At 39.6% G+C, this 21,369-nt stretch overlaps 1 protein-coding gene across 2 annotated transcripts in view; it reads left to right on the top strand.

Moving 5' to 3' along the window:
• LRIG3 (leucine rich repeats and immunoglobulin like domains 3) overlaps positions 1 to 19,794 on the top strand; it is a 47,452-nt gene extending 27,658 nt beyond the window's left edge. Inside the window, exons 4-19 of one of the 2 annotated variants that reach the window (XM_081821970.1) lie at positions 1,028 to 1,159; positions 1,708 to 1,851; positions 3,084 to 3,227; positions 3,520 to 3,663; positions 4,069 to 4,212; positions 5,114 to 5,194; positions 6,093 to 6,164; positions 8,335 to 8,406; positions 8,897 to 9,060; positions 11,226 to 11,546; positions 12,667 to 12,948; positions 14,314 to 14,766; positions 15,560 to 15,718; positions 17,316 to 17,459; positions 17,558 to 17,833; positions 19,140 to 19,794. In XM_081821970.1, the coding sequence (XP_081678096.1) occupies positions 1,028 to 1,159; positions 1,708 to 1,851; positions 3,084 to 3,227; positions 3,520 to 3,663; positions 4,069 to 4,212; positions 5,114 to 5,194; positions 6,093 to 6,164; positions 8,335 to 8,406; positions 8,897 to 9,060; positions 11,226 to 11,546; positions 12,667 to 12,948; positions 14,314 to 14,766; positions 15,560 to 15,718; positions 17,316 to 17,459; positions 17,558 to 17,833; positions 19,140 to 19,384 (2,977 nt within the window). In that variant the 3' untranslated portion in view covers positions 19,385 to 19,794. Of the gene's footprint in view, positions 1 to 1,027; positions 1,160 to 1,707; positions 1,852 to 3,083; positions 3,228 to 3,519; positions 3,664 to 4,068; positions 4,213 to 5,113; positions 5,195 to 6,092; positions 6,165 to 8,334; positions 8,407 to 8,896; positions 9,061 to 11,225; positions 11,547 to 12,666; positions 12,949 to 14,313; positions 14,767 to 15,559; positions 15,719 to 17,315; positions 17,460 to 17,557; positions 17,834 to 18,389; positions 18,434 to 19,139 lie in introns of those variants that run through there. The other variant, XM_081821971.1, reaches the window with a different exon arrangement.
• Positions 19,795 to 21,369: the final 1,575 nt, after the last annotated feature.

Below are 21,369 nucleotides of genomic sequence, written 5' to 3'. Positions count from 1 at the left end.
ACAAATAAGATGGCTTGCACATCAGTTTGATTCCTGTTTTCTAGCAAGATTGTCATTTAGTGTTGAATTTCCCCTTGAAAGCTGTTGTACTGTTGACCTTTTAAGAGATTTGACTTGGCCTCTTTTGTTTTGTTTTGTTTTTCATCTGTGGTGTAGTATAGGGCTCACCAATGGAACTTTCAGTGATGAAATGTTCTGTATGTGCACTGACCCATTTGACAGCCACCAAGCACATATGGGTGTTGAGAACCTGAAATTTGGCTACTGTGATTAAGGAACTGAATTTTAACCTTTAATTTTAATTTAAAGTGCTACATGTGGCTACCATATTGGTCATCATGGTCTGGTGTTTAAGACTGTTAATGTCAAACTATTAATCTAATTAAATAGAGATTATTTAGACTGGTGTGCTTTTACATAATAACCTTTATAATATTCAAAGCCCTGGAGCATATCCACTGGTTTCGAAGACTATGGCAATACATTGAAACTTGCTATTTCTTGAAGAAAAAGAGAGCTCTCTAGCATGGCTTAAAAAAAGAAAAAACCAATCTGATGAGTATTTTAAGTTCATTGGTACCTGTCGTATGGGTACTGTTCAGGAGAAGAATTAGAAATAGCTCAGGAATCAAGAAAAAGAATAGGGAACTAACACATCAGTGCCTGGAACGCCAACTCAGTGTTAGTCAATTTATATACCATTTAATAAAATAATAAGGAAGATGAACTGGTAACCAAAAAAAAAGATAAAAATCAGACAGTTTTTAGGTGCTTAGCGTTTGGATAGCCACAGCTGTTAAACACACCCAGATTTATATAGGAGTGCTTTCATACCTTCTAATATGATTTACTATTTAAGGTGAAATTAAAGTGACATAAGAATTGCTGTTTAACTTTTAAAAGTACAGTTTTAGAACTGTAGTTTTCCATATTTCTGAAGAACAGATTAGGAATAGAAAATATTTCTCACCTTTCAGATTGTTGTATTATTATTAACCCTGTCACCTGTGCTATCCTTAAATTCAAGAGCTGGAAACAGAATTGTTGAAATATTACCTGAACATCTGAAACAATTTCAATCCCTCGAAACTTTGGACCTGAGCAGCAATAACATTACAGAGCTTAAAACTCCCCTTCCGCCTCTACAACTCAAATATCTGTAAGTCAAGTCTTCTTTAACAAAAATACTCACCTATGATGAAAATACCATGTCATAATAATAAAAAATCAACTTTAAGATGTAACAAAATCTGCCTTTTTTTTTTTAACTGCTGGTGTATCAGCAACGTAACTTTCTTATTGACATGTAATTTGCTATAAACCCAAATAACCACAGTCTTTATTCTGTTGTTGCACTTTTGGATTACAAAAAATTAGGCATCCTTTATTAGAAAAACTATGTGGAATTAAAAGTGCTTCTTTAAAACATTAAACCACTCTTTGTTTCATTAATAAGTGAATTTTATAAAAATTGGATAAGCATCTGTAACAAATTTTTATACCTTTCAAATATTCCAGTCACTCTTTCCTTAGCAGTATGTGTGAATCGTAGTCAACGTTGGTCCAAAAGGACCCAAAGACTTAATTTTTAAGTGTCCGTTCATACAAATGATGGTTAGGTTCTCTGGAGATTATAATACAGAGAGTATATGTGTTTTAACTTTCCAAAGAGCCAGAAGGAGAAGCTCATCTTCAAACTTTTAACAGGTATCTCAACAGCAACCGAGTCACTTTAATGGAACCTGGGTATTTTGACAATCTGGCTAACACACTCCTGGTGTTGAAACTGAACCGGAACCGAATCTCAGCTATCCCACCCAAGATGTTTAAACTGCCCCAACTGCAACACCTGTAAGTAAGATATCCTCTTAGACAGTGTTTCTTCATCTTCTCTGAACCCTTGGTGTCTGTTGCCTAAAATCCACAACGTGACCGAAGGAGTTTAGAAGCAAGGCTGTGGCTCTCTTCCCTTCGAGAACTAGAGTGGCCGAATTTCTGAATCGGAAAGAGCCTTCACAGTCACCTAGTGCAAACTCCTGCCTGACAGGGCAGGTTCGATTGTTACTGAAGGAAGGAACAGTGTCGTCACTGAACGATCTCCATACAAAGGCATCATTGTGGCACTGGCGAAATCATGGTGACGCCCAACAGCTGTGGTTTATGAAAATAATACCAACAACTCCAGGAGGCTCTATAGCTTAAGTGGCTGCAAAGAGCTGTCTCGTTAATAGTGGTGGAACGATCTGTGAACAGGCTCCTACAATATAGTGGTTTTCAAACTTGGCTTCACATTATAGGCACTGGGGAGCTTTTAAAAATCCCAGTGTGGGCGCCTGGGTGGCTCATTCGGTTAAGCGTCTGCCTTCGGCTCAGGTCATGATCCCAGGGTCCTGGGATCGAGCCCTGCATCGGGCTCCTGGCTCAGCAGGGAGCCTGCTTCTCCCTCTCCCACTTCCCCTGCTTGTGTTCCTGCTCTCGCTTTCTCTCTCTCTGTCAAATAAATAAATAAAATCTTTCTTTAAAAAAAATTAAAAAATAAAAATATAAAAAAATCCCAATGTCCAGGCCACACCCTAGACCAATTATATTAGAATCTCTGGGGGTAAGATCCAGGCTTTGGTAATTTTTAAAACTCTCCAGGTGATTTCAGTGTGCAACCAAGGTTGAAAATGACTGCCTTGAAGAGAAAGCATTAAACAGAAAAAGAACCGTGAAAGAGAGTAACCAACTTTTGTAAGCAGAATAAGCCCTGCCCCTGAATAGACTTCATGTTTTAACATAATATTCAGTCTACTCACTCTGGATAATCTAAAAACAAATACACTGAGTTGATAAGCGTTTTAGAAATTAAGGCGTAGTCTAGTTTCAATATTTCACTATTCCAAAAATATACCACACATTTCAGGAGGAAATTCACTCCCTGCTAATAAATCCGAATTCTTCTCAATAAAAATGTTTAGAAATTTAAAACCTTCTGTGTAATTTAATACAGGCTAGTTTAACTATATTGTAGTAATGTCACATTTTATTACCACCTCCAGAATTTTGTCGTATAAGCTGTTTAACTATTCTATCCAATGCAGTGAACTGAACCGGAACAAGATTAAAAACGTAGATGGGCTCACATTCCAAGGGCTCGGTGCTCTGAAGTCTCTGAAAATGCAAAGAAATGGAGTAACAAAACTTATGGATGGAGCTTTTTGGGGGCTGAGCAACATGGAGATCTTGTAAGTGTGGCTTATCACAGTTCCTGCTTCGGTAGTATGATTGTGGAGTGCTATGAAATCCTATGTTAAAATCTCATAATTTACAATCTTATAATTTAATACTCAGTTTTGTTTCAGGTAACATGACTGAGAATTTATAAGCCCGTTGTATTTTTTGCTGATGTCTTTATATAACAAAAGCTAAACATCTTGTAACAATAGGAATATGTAATAGGTTGTAATCATATGTCTCCTTTGAAGAGACTAGATAATGAACTTTTGATCCTGCTTTTGACTCTTATTGTAAATGTAGGCAGCTGGACCATAACAACCTAACAGAGATTACCAAAGGCTGGCTTTACGGCTTGCTGATGCTGCAGGAACTTCATCTCAGCCAAAATGCCATCAACAGGATCAGCCCTGATGCCTGGGAGTTCTGCCAGAAACTCAGTGAGCTGTGAGTTGCCTTTTATTCTCCTCAGGTTCGAGAGCACGGATCATGCCAGAGCATGAGCTTCTTACCACTGATCTGTGAAATTTTCATAACAAAGTTTCCAGGGTGACAGCTTTTTTCACATGCAACCTAGTCATATTTTTGTTGTGATAAGTTGAAGCCAACTGTGTTGTTTGAGTTCTAGGGCACATGGTCTAAATCAGTGATGGGCTATTTTCAAATAAAGAGAATTTTTTTTAATTACTAGGATTAGAAATAATGTTTACCTGAGTATTATTAAGAAGGCAGAGTGTTAAAATAAGGATTATTGTGGTTACATATATTACCTGTTGTTTGAAAACAAATCATTGTGTTGAATTGGAAAATAAAGGCTATTATTTGTTTTTGTTTTTTGTTTTTTTTTTACAGGGACCTAACTTTCAATCACTTATCGAGGTTGGATGATTCAAGCTTCCTGGGCCTAAGCTTACTAAATACACTGCACATTGGGAATAACAAAGTCAGCTACATTGCTGATTGTGCCTTCCGGGGGCTTTCCAGTTTAAAGACTTTGTAAGTACACATTTTGTTCTCCATACATGAACCTAATTGGTTCCTAAATGTGCCCACTTTTCTCCAAGCAGATTTCCTTTGTTGTGAAGGAAATATGTATAGACTCAGAAAGTAGTGTCTTAATCTTTCCCAGATCAGTTTGATTAAAATCAGTCCATTTCATCCATATGTGTTTCTTAGAGGGATTAAAAAGGACAATGATCAGATTGGTTTGGTGATTACACTTAGCCTTCTCAGGATCTCCAGGAAGTTGGTAACTGCTCAAAAGGGAAACGATTTTAAATCCACTGATTTTTCTTTATAAAAATGCAGATTAGAAAAGTACCCAGAACATAAAAGATATACAAAGAGCAGCAAAGGAAGATGCCTGTTTATCATATCCAGACTTGATCTCTGTCCTAAGAGGAAGAAGGCAGAGTTGGATTAATTGACCTTTGAAGAATCTCTAAAATGTTCATTTTAATGTTGTGCAATGGGCTTTTTTGTTTTTGCACTGTCAGAAACTTTTGCTCTGTTCACTATTTGAAGCATTACATAATTGAAAGACATGCTCTGTGCTTTGGCCAGCTCCTACTTGTGTGGTTGGAGCGGTGGTTTTAAAGTTTAATGTATTTTTCAGATTGTTCAGGTCTTTCAGAATTTAGTCATCTTGATAGAGGAATTAATAGGACCGAATCAACTGTCCTGATTTTGGACAAAAACTTAGTGTTAGGAGAGGGAAAGTGTTTTCTATTGTTTTGAAAGGGGTGGAGATGACGTGGGGGATTATGAGGAATTTATTACAAATTACATGCCTCCTGGGTGGCAATATTAGCTTTCTGAGCATCTCTCTAAGGAGAGTGCTTATATCTTTTGTTAAGTGCCTGGTACCAGTTTCGGTAACATTTCTTCTTATAATTAGGGATCTGAAGAACAATGAAATTTCCTGGACTATTGAAGACATGAACGGTGCTTTCTCTGGGCTTGACAAACTGAGGCGGCTGTGAGTAGGATTTGCTTCATGGTTGCCTCCCTGTCTGACCTACACCTGTTGAAGTCCATTCTGCAGGATGAGATTTGAGAGAGTTTAGAACTAGAGGCTGAATCTGGTCGCTTCCCTTGGTCATCTCCCCAGATGAGTGTTGTTATACAGGATGGGTATTAATTAGCTTTTCTTCCTTGGTATGGTGGTTTTCTCCAACACTTTGGTGAGCTGTGACTTATTTTAATATCCAGCCCAGAATTTTAAATTGTTTCAAGTGCTTAGAATCTTGGGATTATCGTTGTGTGGAAGGACACTCCTGATCTCACCATTTTGGAACTTTCAGTGTTGCGTTCTGCTCACAGAATCTGTAAGTGGCGAGCCCCAGTGCCCACTGCTGTAGGCTCCAGGCAGTACAGGCAGAAACCTGCTTCTGTTCGCCTTACAGTGGCCCTGTTGGTGGCCGGACCCTGTGTCCGAAGTTTTCAAGTCGAGTTCCATATAGCCCTAAACTTCCGTGGATGATGAAACTATCCATGGGCAGGGAGCGTAAGAAGACCTCCACTATTGTCTGTTTTACTAATTATAGTTCTGAGACCATTTACCTGGAAGAAGTTTCTACCTCTTCCTAAGAAGACTTTGAAAATCACGTCTTTAATTTAACCGCCGGAGTAACTTATTGAATACCTATATTTGCCGGTTCTCTCTTGAATGCTTTGAGACCATGCTGAACTATGTTACTGAAATAGGTGGCATGAATACGTTTGTACAGGGTATATCATTTAATTGAAGAAAATAGAATTGTTCACAATGATTTTTTTTTCCCCACATTGATTTTAAAAGAGATTCTTTTCATGAGAATTCCACCCCCAAATGGGGCTTTAACTATTCCATTGTAACTTTTTTTTCCCCCCCTCAGAATACTCCAGGGAAACCGGATTCGATCTATTACCAAAAAAGCCTTTACCGGTTTGGACGCATTAGAACATCTGTGAGTGACTGGAATTTAGTTACCCTAAAGGAGTCTAAGATGGTTACCTATTTATGTGTCATGAAAGATAAACTAGAATCTAATTTTGTTGGCATTCTCTCTGTACCATAAAGTATATTTACACATCTGCTTATCCTCTACCAGTTTATCTACGTACCTATATCTATATGAAAGTATATAGGTATACATTTTCCTTTGCATTTGAGGACATCACTATACATTATTGGGTTTTCTTTCAGTTATTTTTCTTAAGTATTGATATATGTAATTTTCAAAAACCTACCATTTATTGTGCACTTACTATACATCAGGCATTATGCCAGGTATTTATATATAGTCTCATTTAATCCTCATGAGAAAATTATCCAGTAGCTCCTGTTACCTTTATTTTTAAGAAGTGGAGGTTTTGAGTATCCATTGATTCTGTTGAACAGTTAAGATGGTGACTTTCATTTTAAAGATTAAAAAAGCAATTTCCCACGGTCCTTAGGAGTGACATTAGGAGGGTAGTGACACTACTTTGGGACTTTTATTAGTTTGTCATTGCTGTTGTTTAATTATAAAACATAGAACCTGTTTTCCCACCTTTGTTCTTTCTCTTGTTCGGTTTTGCTACCAGCACATCGGCTCGCAGTTGCCCGAGGCAGGACTCACACCAGGGCTGCCTCTGCTGTCCGTGTCCTTGTGCCACACTAGCTCTTGTCTTCACAGTCTCTGCACCACCCCCTCACATGTTTTTGAAATGACATTTAGGGAACGCAGATATTTGCAGCCACTAGGAGGGCAAGCTAGCCAGCCTTGATAGGAGTCAAAACCTGCATGAGCGCTGAACCAACCAGCTTCTTACAACCATGGGAATATTTCCACTTGTACAGAAAAAGTAAAAAATGATGTAAAAGATCTCCACTCTAGTAGGGAATGTTTATAGCCAAAAGTTTTAATATCAACTTGGACAAAAGAAGTTCGGAACACATTTGGGCAAACCCACATTTGCACTGTGTTTGAGAGAGACGATTTCGCCATTGTCTGTGACCACCTTGTTTTCTGACTCATTTATTAGTTTGAGGGAGGTTTGGATTGCTAGCCACGCTGACAGAAGCAATTCAGGCTGGAGTCAGATGGTTCTGCAAAGCAGAATTTGGAAGGGCGGACCAGTGTTGCTGGACTTCTTGAAACAAATTATTTTCAAAGGGAAACTAGCCAAAGGGTTTGTCATCTGACCCATTTCATTTCTGGGAAAGTGGAATTAGTGGATCAGTGGAGTATTAACCTCTGCTGCAGTTTTTTAAACCGTCTTGACTCTCCCAGCCTCTTTCTCTGCCCATGTTTGGTACCTTTGTCCTCTGTTGACCCTCATCTCATTCAGGATCCTTTATGTATACTCTGACCCCATAAAGAAAAACAGAGTAGTAATCATTGTGGAGAGTGCTTTAATTCAAACTGCTTGTAAGCACTAGTTAAAAATAAATTCAGCCTAGAATATTCTCTGGTTTTATAAATGTCCTGCCCAAAGTGTGTTTTAAAAGCAAGTACATCTTGTCTGAATGCCTTACTGTCTCTACTAGTGAGTTGTGTGTGGCAGAATGGGTTACTGATCAAGAGCATAGGTTTTGAAATGGAAAATAATTGAATTCACATCTTCCCCTTTCATGGTGAACAAGGTAGTAAAACCATATTCTTTTGGGTTGCTATGAGGAATAAATGTAATACTACATAAATGTAAATCATTTAACGCAGTGCATGTCATAGAAAGTATTTTATACATGATGGGTTTTTTAAAAAGCATAACTATGAGAAATTTTACTTGTGTATTTAAAAGTTACTATTGGTTACTAATTTGAATATTGACAAACGCAATAAAATAATACAGCAGAACAAACCATAAAACTATAAAAAAAAATACAGCAGAACAGCTTAGTAGGCCCTCATGAGTCAAATAACCTGGACATGATGATATAAAGCAAATCTTTTTTACTATAACAGAACCTGCCTCTGGTACAAATATTCGTGTTCTTTGATCCAAGGTTCCTAATGGGTTCTTCTGGAGTTGCCCAGTTGGTGCATTTCAGCACATGGAGTAGTTTGGTGAATGGGGTGGGCAGTGTGGGCCCAGCTTTTGCCTGAGGCAGGCAGTGATTCCCTCTAATGTATTCAATTTGGTTGTTTTCAGAGATCTGAGTGACAACGCAATCATGTCATTACAAGGCAATGCATTTTCACAAATGAAGAAACTTCAGCAATTGTAAGCTTTCCTTTTCTTTCCAAGAGTTTCAAATGAAACATGGTGTCAGGGAAGCTGTCGGCGGGGGGGCGGGGGGGGGGGCATGTCAGCCTAGATCACGTGTCTATAAAATGTATCTAGCGCGTTCTTAGCTTTACTTAATTTTTATACCAGAAAGCAAAGGGAGTTGGTGATTTGTTTCTTTTGTTGAGAAGTTTTTTTGTTTCTGTTACGAATTTGCAATTTAAATTTGTGGGACCTGATCATGATAGCAAGCCTTCAGGAGTGAGGTGTTTTCAATATATCAGCACTTCTCCCTCAGTAGGTCAGTAAGAACAACAACATGGTGCTAATATTTCATACATTTTAAGATGGACTAGAGAATATTTATTGCATGGGGTGTGTGTATTTGGTTTCCACATTCATTGCTTTGTTAATATTTACTTGAGTTAGTTTACTCGTAGAATCTGCATTTCATATAAAACAAATTGAACGTAATTACTCTCCTCAGGCATTTAAATACATCAAGCCTTTTGTGCGATTGCCAACTAAAATGGCTCCCACAGTGGGTGGCAGAAAACAACTTTCAGAGCTTTGTAAATGCCAGTTGCGCCCATCCTCAGCTGCTAAAAGGAAGAAGTATTTTTGCTGTTAGCCCAGATGGCTTTGTGTGTGGTGAGTTGTAACTGTTGCCTCTGCCTTCATTCTTCTTTTTTCCCCTCCAACAAATGGTCTTGAATAAGCTTATGTTCTCTTAATGAAGCTTTTATATCTGCTGAGGTAGATGGAAATGGATCTATAGTGTGCTGATGATTTTAATGTTACAGATGAGAAAGAGTTTCCTTAAATGTCTTTGTTTGGACATCAGGGGGGTTGGGTGGAACGAGGGCCTTAGATCTTGGGAGAACTGATGGGCAGTCAGAACCCCCCTCCTCCCTAAATCTCAGCATCTGCGTCTGTGAAGTGGGAAGTGACTGGCTTGTGGAGACGCTGAACCTAACCCACGTCAATGCTGCGTGTTGGGGTACAGGGGGGAAATTATCAGCTCGTGATTTACAGGCTGCTAAAAATTTTGCTCCTAGTGGTTAAAATATTACATGTAATAGAAAGTTTGAATTTATTATCAGTCAGCGTAAGGTCCATTGTTTTAGCGTCTAAGAATCTCAGCGCTAGAAATCTCAAACCTCACGTAGCTAGTCAGCAGATCCGGATCAAAACCCCAGGTTCTCCTCTTCCTGCTGCAGACTTCTGTGGACTACACTACACTGCTGTTTACTATTCACTGCCATGGAGACCTTTGTAAAAATAAATGTGCACATAGAACACAAAATCAAAGTTAGCTTAAATTTTAGCATGTGTGTTAAGATACTACAGAACCTAATTTTACATTGGCCTTTAAAAATTTATTTGAAACTTCTTTGCCTACGATTGTTTAGTCAAGTACAAGAAAAATACGTTTTTTTTAGGTTGCAGCATTAAACAGTGCCAACAGTTTCTGGAAATAAAATGTCTGATGTAGCTTTTGGATCTAAATAAGCTTTTGGCATTCATCTAGAAGGGCCTGAGCCATGCCTTTCCCATGGTGCTTATTTCGCAGTTCTCTAGTCCCAAGATAAGAACTCTCTATTATTTGGGGACGTGTATATGGTGTCTTTAGATTTTTCTTTCAGTCCCTCCGTTGTGAATCTAAACATTGATTTATCAGATGAGAATTCTAGAATAATCATACAGAAAAAGAAACCATCTTGATGACAACATGGTATTGGAAGTGAGCAGCATTGGAGTTCCCAGAGCATTCCCAAAGCCCGTCCGCGTGCACACACACACACACACACACACGCGTGTCCTTCTTCCAGAGCACTCAGATAATACATTTTGGTAGATCTAAGCTGTTTCCTTCTGGGTTTAGACCATCTCCAAGAAAGTGCAGTTCAAAAAAGTAACTTCTCCAAAAAGTCACAGAGAACTAAAAATAACCGTTAGGAATGAAAGAGTTGCCCAGCTCTAATTATCATGCAGCTCTGACAGTGGAGTACAGCGGCCTGATTGATGGTCTCAACAGGGAGCCAGGGTCTCAACAGGGAGTTTGAGAGATGGTTTTTCTTTTGCTGAGGATTATTTGTTTCAACTCTATCTAAAAATTACTGCTCTTTAATATGGGTTCTGTTTTTGGTAAATGGAGTGTTAATTGCTATCTTTAGTGATACTGATTTCTCAGTTTTGCTGCTGCTGATTTGTGGATAACATGGGAAAAATTGCAGTTCGTTTTACCAGTAACGTTTAAGGATGATCCATGAGCCTAAAAGTTTCTTAGCTGATTTCTTCTTGTATTTATATTTAAAAAAGCATAAGGGGGGGCGCCTGGGTGGCTCAGTCGTTAAGCATCTGCCTTCGGCTCAGGTCATGATCCCAGGGTCCTGGGATCGAGTCCCACATCGGGCTCCCTGCTTGGCAGGAAGCCTGCTTCTCCCTCTCCCACTCCCCCTGCTTGTGTTCCTGCTCTCGCTATCTCTCTCTCTGTCAAATAAATAAATAAAATCAAAAAAAAAAAAAAAAAGCATAAGGGGCCTAGGATAAACTATAAACTAATTTGTTCACTTCAAATAGAGACTGACACCTATTTATCAATCATTAACCGAGATGAGACTATTATTTTGGAATATAAACACTCTCCCAGGCCATCATTTCAACATGAGGACTGTTAGTCCATCTATGAAACATACACAAAGGGTAAAACCTAAGCCCTCACTTGTTTTGAGTTTCTTGGTATTAAAAACTGAGTAGCATTTGGACTCCTAGGCCTTAAAATTGTCCTGTTTCCTCCTCTCCATCTTGAACAGATGATTTTCCTAAGCCCCAGATCACTGTCCAGCCAGAAACACAGTCGGCAATAAAAGGTTCCAATTTGAGTTTTATCTGCTCAGCCGCCAGCAGCAGTGACTCCCCAATGACTTTTGCTTGGAAAAAAGACAATGAACTACTGCATGATGCCGAAATGGAAAACTATGCACACCTGCGGGCCCAAGGAGGCGAGGTGATGGAGTACACCACCATTCTCCGGCTCCGCAACGTGGAATTTACCAGTGAAGGGAAATACCAGTGTGTCATCTCCAATCACTTCGGTTCATCCTACTCTGTCAAAGCCAAGCTTACAGTAAATAGTATGTGATCTAACTTTTCCATTTGCATTTAAAGACACCTTTTAGATTTGGTTTTCTCTCTTTCTCTTATTCCTAACCCTGTCTTCTGTTCACAGCTCCCCACCTCACCCTTCCTTTCTCTACCTCTCACTCCACAAAACTAAGATTCTTGGTATCTACGTGAGCAGTTATTGCGTTTAGGACCCCATCATGGAGGGTAGCACAGAGATGAGCCACCCGTGGGTTGTGCTCTTTGGGAGTTCACAATAAATGAGTCGGATGTGGGAGGCCGTGAGGCGTTCCAGCACACCACCTTTAATTCAGAGATCTGGGTTTGATTCCTGCCACTCCGGCTTATAGCTGTGTGACTCGGTAATTACCAAGTTACTTAACCTTCATGTGCCTCCATTTCCACATCTTTCTATTAGGAACAATAGTACCTACCTTACAGAGATATGATAATTAGATAAAATAATTGGTGTAAAGGACTTAGCCTGGAATACAGTGAACGCTCACCAAATGCAATAAGTATTAGCTGCTGTTAATAAATTAAATATGTAATTGTTTGCTCTGTGTGACCCAAATACATTTTTTTATGACAGGAACCTCACCACTCTATTATCTAATCATTTGTACCTTCCATGGTAGAAGATTTTTGTATATGATTCATTAATGCATTCATTCTATAAATGATTGCTGAGGCCTGATGCATAGAACAATTTTGAGTTTAAAATTGTAGGACAAAACACAGATCTAAAGTCATAGAATGTTAGAGCCAGGAGGGACTTAAGAAAAAGAAGATGATGAAGTGAGTGGTCAGGGTACAGAGAGATTAATTGATTTGCCCAAGATCTCACAGATAATTACTGAGGAAACTAAAAAGTAACTGGAAAATAGGAGAAAGACCTTCAGTCCGTATAGGAGGTGACCTGTGTCTTGGCCTGACTTCATCATTTCTGTACCTGTGTGTAACCTTGAGGGGATCTCTTCATCTCAACTTCAGATTCCTTGTCTTGCAGTCAGAAATAACCCCAGCCTGACCTATGGCAGGGGCATTTGTAAGTATATATTAAAAAAAAAAATGAAAATGAACTTCTAAAACTCTATAGTGCTAATGCCCACATTCTTTCTCTGATTTCAGTGCTCCCTTCCTTCACCAAGACCCCCATGGACCTTACCATCCGTGCTGGGGCCATGGCACGCTTGGAGTGCGCTGCCCTGGGACATCCAGCCCCGCAGATAGCCTGGCAAAAGGATGGGGGCACAGACTTCCCCGCCGCGAGGGAGAGACGCATGCATGTTATGCCTGAGGATGATGTGTTCTTTATCGTGGATGTGAAGATCGAGGACATCGGGGTTTATAGCTGCACAGCTCAGAACAGTGCAGGAAGCATTTCTGCAAATGCAACTCTGACTGTCCTAGGTAAGTGGCTGCTGTCTGATTCTGTGATAGAAATTAAAGATACTAGGGCGCCTGGGTGGCTCAGTTGGTTAAGCGACTACCTTCGGCTCAGGTCATGATCCTGGAGTCCCGGGATCGAGTCCCGCGTCGGGCTCCCTGCTCGGCAGGGAGTCTGCTTCTCCCTCTGACCCTCCTCCCTCTCATGCTCTCTGTCTCTCATTCTGTCTGTCTCAAATAAATAAATAAAAATCTTTAACAAAAAAAAAAAAAAAGAAAAGAAATTAAAGATACTAGCTCGCCCAAAGGCCCTAAGTGTCAGGAGTTGTAAGGGTGAGAGGTAATCCGTAGGACACTGCCCTTCCCTAGAGAGAACAGAGGGCTTCTCAGGAGCTTTGAAGTCGGGAGTGCATTACATCTTTAAGTCTGTGGCCGGTGAGATGAATCCACTTCCTCTGTTCCAAGGGGCAGGGAAAAGTAATTGCTTTGTTGCCTCCCCCTTCCTCTACTCTGCTACCAGTAGTCTTCACACTATAAAACATATACAAGAATCTAAAACTTGTGAGCAGATTGGGAAAGATCGACTCTTTTCTTGGCCTACCCTTCCATTCTGGAAATCAGAGTTTGTCTTTTAACTTTTGCCTGAACGGGAGCTTTTTAAAAAATGTGAACATGTTCATCACATGTGTATCTTTGGAAGCGTTGAGCAAAGTAACCTATGAACACCAAATTATTAAAAGTGCTTTCAGGGGCGCCTGGGTGGCTCAGTCGGTTAAGCGACTGCCTTCGGCTCAGGTCATGATCCTGGAGTCCCGGGATCGAGTCCCACATCGGGCTCCCTGCTCAGCAGGGGGTCTGCTTCTCCCTCTGCCCTCTTCCCTCTCGTGCTCTCTGTCTCTCATTCTCTCTCTCAAATAAATAAATAAAATCTTTAAAAAAAAAAAAAAAAGTGCTTTCAGAATTTATGTATAGGTTTGGTCGTCTAGTACTAGAAAGTTTCCCTTTAAAAATTTAAACATTCTGACTTTTTTTATCCATCAACATACTCCCATGCTTGAAATTACTTTTATACATTTTCTATCTCTAAGAAACATCTAGAATTTTTGCATTGCCCCTCTTCCACCATTCCCAATCTTGTCAAGAGTGAGAGAGATTGAGATTTTAAAAATAGTAAACATTATCCCTAACAGGTGTTACAACAAATGACAGGCAAATAATGAAATGAAATTCTGAATGTTGTATACATATTTGGGCTTATCGAAGCATACGCATGAAGCCGTGGAAGAATACGATGTTGGGTTCTAATATTAGTAAATTCAAGTGGTAGGTCTTACCATATGCAAAACCTAATTTCATTCAGGAGATTCAAGACATAACTTGTCATTTCAGAAACACCATCATTTTTGCGGCCCCTGTTGGACCGAACGGTAACCAAGGGAGAAACGGCTGTCCTGCAGTGCATCGCTGGAGGCAGCCCTCCTCCCAGATTGAACTGGACCAAGGATGACAGCCCCTTGGTGGTCACCGAAAGGCACTTTTTTGCAGCAGGCAATCAGCTGCTGATCATTGTGGACTCTGATGTCAGTGATGCCGGGAAATACACGTGTGAAATGTCTAACACCCTCGGCACTGAGAGAGGCAACGTGCGCCTCAGTGTAATGCCCACTCCCACCTGTGACTCCCCTCAGATGACTGTCTCGTCCTTAGACGATGATGGATGGGCCACCGTGGGTGTCGTGATCATAGCAGTGGTTTGCTGTGTGGTGGGCACGTCACTCGTGTGGGTGGTCATCATATACCACACAAGGCGGAGGAACGAGGATTGCAGCATCACCAACACAGGTGTGTAAACAGAAGCTTGGCACGGGGTGCCATAGTCATGTGTGTTTGTGGTCCTGTGGTAATTTCCTTGCAGAATGTGTGTCCCACAGCCCAAGGCCCTGTGAGAAGGGTGGCTCATTTGCTTCAAGCTGCAGGAATATGGTTAGCTAAAAATAACACCCCAGACCAAAATAAAGCTGATGTTTAAAGATTAATCCTTTTTTGTTAAAACCTTATCAGGAGATCCTATTGGCTGTGAGATATAGTCCAAAGCACGGAGTAAAACAGCCTCACTCCTTCACACAGAGGTGATGGAGAATAGGAGCAGCCCTTCATTTATGAGGTTTACGCTCTGACATAGCGCTCTCTTGTCACGTGTGTACCCGTGTGCATATGTGTGTGCAGGCGTCTAGGGAGGATTCTGTTACTAGTGGGAGGGGGCTGTGAATTGACTAATATGTGCAAACTCCTATATCGGTAGATATTAAGTCGGAAATATGGCAGAAATCAAGCTTAATTCAAGAGCTTAGATACTACCCCATGAAAAGTCCTAAGGCTTTATCTTTTGAAGCATCTGTTTTTGACATTTGGGAGGGGCATCCAATAGAAGATAAAATAGAGAACTGGCTTGTGCTTCCCCGAGCGGCAGAGCCCTCATCTTCCTTACCTGAAGACGAGACAGTCAAGGTGGGTTTTCAGGAGTAGATTTATTTGATTTGTACAGAAGCCAAAAGAGTACATACTGTTCATCAGGGAAGGCTGTGGGGTATGTATGGTCGTTCGTGGTTAACAGAATGCTGTTGTTGGATTATAGATGAGACCAACTTGCCAGCAGACATCCCTAGTTACTTGTCATCTCAGGGAACCTTAGCCGACAGACAGGATGGGTACATCTCCTCAGAAAGTGGAAGCCACCACCAGTTTGTCACGTCTTCAGGAGGCGGGTTTTTCTTACCACAACATGACAGCAGTGGTAAGTGTTTAAAATGAACACTGGCTGTAGTTGTCTCGAAATAATCTGATGGAAGGCTCAAATACAGTATTAATTTTCACAAGCAGTCAATACACTCGTATATTAAGGAACTGGCCTAAGACCATTGGCAAAGCTGAAATTAAATACTATTGTGCCTTTTTCTTAAATACCAGAAAAGTCTTTGTTTCTGATATTAAGAGAAGACAAGTAGGAAAATTAAGGTTTAATTTCTGCATACAACGTGATAATTTCTTTACACTATAAATGTTCTTTGGCCCTGAATGTTCCCCTTTCTTAAATGACATTAACTGGTTTCATGTATGGTCTTAAAAGTCAAATGATTTAAAATTAGAGAAATCAAATTCTGACTCTTGCTTTAAGAACTGCATGGTTTAAGAATAATCATGGAGGCACCATAATACACGCACACAAGCTTGGTTCAAGACCCACTTCTGACGCTTAACTGTGTATCCTTGGGCAATTACATAGTACTTCCTTATTAGGTTGTTGTGAAATTAAATGATATTGGAAAACTGCATGGTGCTTGGCACATATTAAGGGCTCCAAAAGAGGAAACTATTGACATTCTCTTCAAGCATTTTACCATCTTTTCCCACAAGCATTTATTGAATATCTGCTCCACGGTGGACCCCGTAGTTGAGAGGGAAGAATATTTGTTTTCAGTCTCATAGTGTAGGCAGTAGTGAGATGAAAATTGCAACAAATAGTCACAAAGTGTTTGGCAAGGCAGTGACAGAGGGTGTAGAGATAGAAGATTTGCACATACAGGTGGGTGTTCTGGTTAGACTCATTTGGTTGCAAGCTTGTTCAAATGTAGCAGGGTTTACTGAAAAGACATTTAGGAAAGTTTAAAGTGACAGAACTGGAACATAATAATGCTGTGTTGCTTGGACACTGGGGCTGGGGATCTGTCAGCTGTGAGCAGCTCTAGGAGCCACCAGCACTAGTGATCACGTCTTGCACAGTCTCTCTGGGACTGCCCAGTTCCTGCTTCCCAGGCACATGGCCCATCACGGCATCTCTCACTTGCACTGCATCTCTTGTCCTTCAACTGCTGTGGCCACTCCTAACTAACTGGCACATCATTTCTGGGTTGTTTGGCTTAGATACTCACAATAGCGGTTTTTGGGGGGTTTTTTGGTTTTTTTGGCCAAGCTCATCTTTGAGCTGGGCATCCAGAGATGACTTGTTGAATGCCACTTGCTGGTCCTGCTCATCTGAAGGGGGCAGTGCTGATGGCATTGTGTGTTTCGGACCGTGGCCACCTTGGCTGCAGTGTGCATATACAGATTGGTTTCTCTTGGAAGCCACTGCGGGCCGGCGCCCAGGTGAACGCATCCAGTACAATGGTTCATCGAGGCCCCTCTTTGTAAGATGGCACAGATTTAGTCAGTTACTAATCCGTAGGCCTCAGTAAATGTTTAAAAACCCTACAATAAATTTCTCCAGTTTTTTCTTTTACATGCTATTCTATCCAAAATTTTTATCTATAAATATGGAAAATCCCCCAAGTGGAGAGAATGTTGAAGGGTACTTGAATCAAATTCATTCAGTGACTGAGATATCTGTTTTACAGGGACATGCCATGTTGACAATAGTAGTGAAGCCGACATGGAAGTTGCCACGGATCCATTCCTTTGTCCCTTTTTGGGGTCCTCAGGCGCGGTGTATTTGAAGGGGAATGTGTACGGCTCGGATCCGTTTGAAGCCTATCATACAGGTATGTGGTTTTCTTACCCGAGTTCTGTTCTGTTCCCTGGAGGGACTTCCAGAAGCACTAACTCTGTCTCTTTCTGATATTGTCCCCAAATTTAAAAGGTTGTGGCCCTGACCTGAGAACAGCCTTAATGGACCACTGTGAGCCCAGTTACATAAAGAAAAAGGAGTGCTACTCATGTCCTTATCCTTCAGAAGAATCCTGTGAACAGAGTGTCAGTGACATAGGATGGCCTTCACACGTGAGGAAGTTAATCAGCTCTACTTACACTCAAAATGAAGGACCTGGAATGAGAAGTTTGTGTCTAAACAAGTCCTCTTTAGGTTTTAGTCCAAGTCCAGAGCCAGCATCGGTTACTTTAAGTAATTCTTCCCTGGGTAAGTTTATTAAATTATTAGACACCTTGACTCAGGATTCCTATTCCAAGTTGCATGTGGGAGAGCAATGAGTATCAAATGCCGAACTTGTGAAAAATGTTTTTTTTTTTTTTTAATCGTGTTGTCCTGATATCCTATGAGTTAGCATACGTATTCCTAAATGCAAAGTCAGACATGGGGGATTTTACTTGATTATGTGTTTAATCCATAACTAAGCCTTAGGAGCCTTCTGGTTAGCTCTGTGTGTGGCATCATCTAGAAGACAAGTTTTGGGAGTGACTTAGGAGCTCCATTTGTCAGCCATGTGGAAAAAGTGGTTTTGGGCTACAGCAGCTTTTGGGGTGGAGTTGTATGCGCTGCATGATTGTGGTTTGGGATGTCTGGTGGGTCACCCTTCGACCATAGTCCAAGGGTGGACAGTGTCCCACCTGGCAACAACTGCTTGTCAGCCAAGCTGGACGGCTTTGGCGGAGGAGACCGCCAGAGCCTTAAAGCCCAAGTTGGTGGTGGTAGACACTGGCTAGCACCAAGACTCGTTTGTGAATTTTTTGTCTAGTGCATGGGGATAACGGATGGAAGAACTGAGATCATCTTTTCACTGAATGGAGATATGGGAAAATGAACCACAAATTGTTTAAAAAAAAAAAGAATTTTAAAATATTTTATGCAGCTTTTAAGAAATTTTGTCACAGTATATTTATATTCTCTTTTTTAAAAAATGAAAATATCTTTTATATGACTGACAAGAATTTGAGTCAGTTAAATAATATTTTGCCAGTAAAGAAGAAAGGGCAAGACATAAGGATTATTTTGAAAGAAACTTTCCATATCCAGGCACAATTTACTTGGAACCAACAATCCAGATCTCCTTCATAGAGAATTGTGGAAATATTTTGCCAGTAAAGAAGAAAGGGCAAGACATAAGAATTATTTTGAAAGAAACTTTCCATATCCAGGCATAATTTACTTGGAACCAACAATCCAGATCTCCTTCGTAGAGAATTGTGGACTGTCAAGAACTAAAGCCAGGATTTGGAAGAAATAATATTGGGGAACTTCATTGCTCAATGATTAATATTACTCTAGGTGATGAAATGTGATAAAGAATGGACATATGTATTCATTCCCCAGCTCCATTCTGTAAGTTCTCTCTCCGTAACACGGATGCACATACACCCGATACATAAGTGACTTGTAGAGAACACTTACTCGTGCTTACGGGCTAAGATGCTCATTCATTTGAAATGTGTTTTGATTTACATGCTAGCCAAAGGACCCATATGCTCAAGGGGTTTCTTTCTTTCAGGAACATTTGGAAAGCCGCTGAAGAGAGCTCATCTGGATGCCTTTTCAAGCTTTGGACAGCCAGTGGATTGTCAGCCAAGAGCCTTTCACCTGAAAGCTCGTTCTTCCCCAGACTTGGACTCTGAGTCAGAGGAATATGGGAAAGAAAGGACAGATTTTCAGCAAGAAAATCACACGTGTACCTATAAACAGACTTTAGAAAACCACAGGACTCCACATTTTCAGTCTTATGACTTGGACACATAGACTGAATGGGAGCAAAGAAGAGCTCAAACATACTACCTCAAGTGGACTTTTATTTAAAAGAGAGAATCCTATGTTTTTAAATGGAGTTATGAATTTTAAAAGGATAAAATGTCTTATTTATACAGATGGACCAAAATTACAAAAAGTTATAAAAATTTTATACTGGGAGTAACTTTCATATAAGAATACCTTTTTAAACTATTTTAACTTTGTTTTACGCAAAAAAAAAATCTTATGTAAATTAATGGTATGAATCCATGACTATTTTATGTATTTTTATAATGCCAGATTTCTTTTTATTGAAAACGAGTACTAAAGCATTTTAAATAATACCTGTCTTGTACCCTTTTTGACTAGAGTTCACTTAATTTTATTTTGCACATTGCATTTAATAAAATGTGTCATTTTGATCCCAAGCCCCATCTATACAATTACAGTTTTTATTGTTTTCAACACATTTTAGGCTTAATAATTTCATATTACCGTGTCTCAAATTGATGGAAATTATACTCAGCACATTAAAATATGAGCAAAAAAATGACCATTCTGCCTAACACACAGTGTTGAGTTAATACAGGACTCAAATCAGATTAGTGTATGTGAAAGCACATTGTAAATGAAGAAGAGCTACAAAGGTTAGACATGCATTAATTTATCCCTAGCTTTACAAATAAAAAAAGATTTGTTAGTATAATCTGGTATAATGCAGCAAGCCACCATTGCTTAAATCACTGTTCAAGCCATCTTTCTTTAATTATAATAATGCCTATGTGGTCTAATGCCTTGTGCTTTTCCAAATAGTTTCACATTCACCATCCCTTTAATTATCACGAGAGCGTGGTTTATTGCACATTTCTGTAGTTAAAATGGCTATAACAAAGGTGGATTTTCATCCACTGTTCCAGGTGATAATGGGATGTTGATGGAATTCTTGATTTTCTGCTAGATGAGCAGTTCTAATAGAAAAGGTACTTTTAAACTATTCTGCAACATTCTTTAAGAATCAAAATATTTTTCGAATTTGGTCATCCTGCTCTACTTGTTAAAAACTAAGTACCAAATCTGTTACTTAAGCTATTTAAAATATTTGTTTTAAACAGTATTTAGATGAAAGTGGCATTACATGACTGGCATATATACACACAGAAAATGAATACAGTCATTTTTAAAATTAAGTGATATTGTTTCAAGTAATTGACATAAACTTAAGTTTAATAATTAAACTTTTTTTTTTAAGCAAATTCTTGACTACATCTGTAGTTTAAAGACAAATCTTCTTGGCCAAGAGAAATTAAATATGAGTGGGAAGAGTTAACATCGCACATTAAGCTTTAAAATCTAACCTGATGAAGGTGTGAATTTATGCCATTGTCAGTTCTTTGAACTAAAGTGAAAGCAGATATTAGAAAAGCAGGTTCCTCTCAGAGGATGTGTTGGGGGTGATGTTTTCCTGCTTTGTGAGTGTACGGCCTTGTTGTTTGTGAGCCAGAAACCTGGAACCCAGATTACAGTAAGATTTTCCTCCTTTGATATGGACACGAGAGTCCAGGAAGTTGATCCTTCCCTGGACCACAAGTGACTAAGTACAGAGAAATGATTTTGTATGCTTTGGCTTTATCATCTTGCCAGATTTTCAAAAACTTACTGTTAATTTGTCTTCATTATTGCCAGATGTGATGCAAGCATTGATAGGGTTCTATTCAATGATTTTGAACCTCTTTTAAAGAATTTAATTTTTCCGGACCTAGCCACAAAGGTTTAAATCATTAACACTTGAAATTCAAAAATTAGATTCACTCTACATTAATACGACATTTCCCCTTCACTCTGTGTGCTGAAACCTATGGATTACATAAATTTTAGCTGTATGGAGAAACAGGAGGAGCTCAATTTTTCACTGACGTTTGCAGGAAAATAATATATATAATATTGAGACTTCATATTAAAATGGAGTCTATTTTATCTAGTAGGTTTTAAAATAATAT

This window comes from Leptonychotes weddellii, chromosome 5 (genome assembly GCF_054177405.1).
Source record: "Leptonychotes weddellii isolate Sample4059 chromosome 5, ASM5417740v2, whole genome shotgun sequence".
Lineage (NCBI taxonomy): Eukaryota > Metazoa > Chordata > Mammalia > Carnivora > Phocidae > Leptonychotes > Leptonychotes weddellii.
This window is presented reverse-complemented; position numbering and strand designations above follow the sequence as displayed.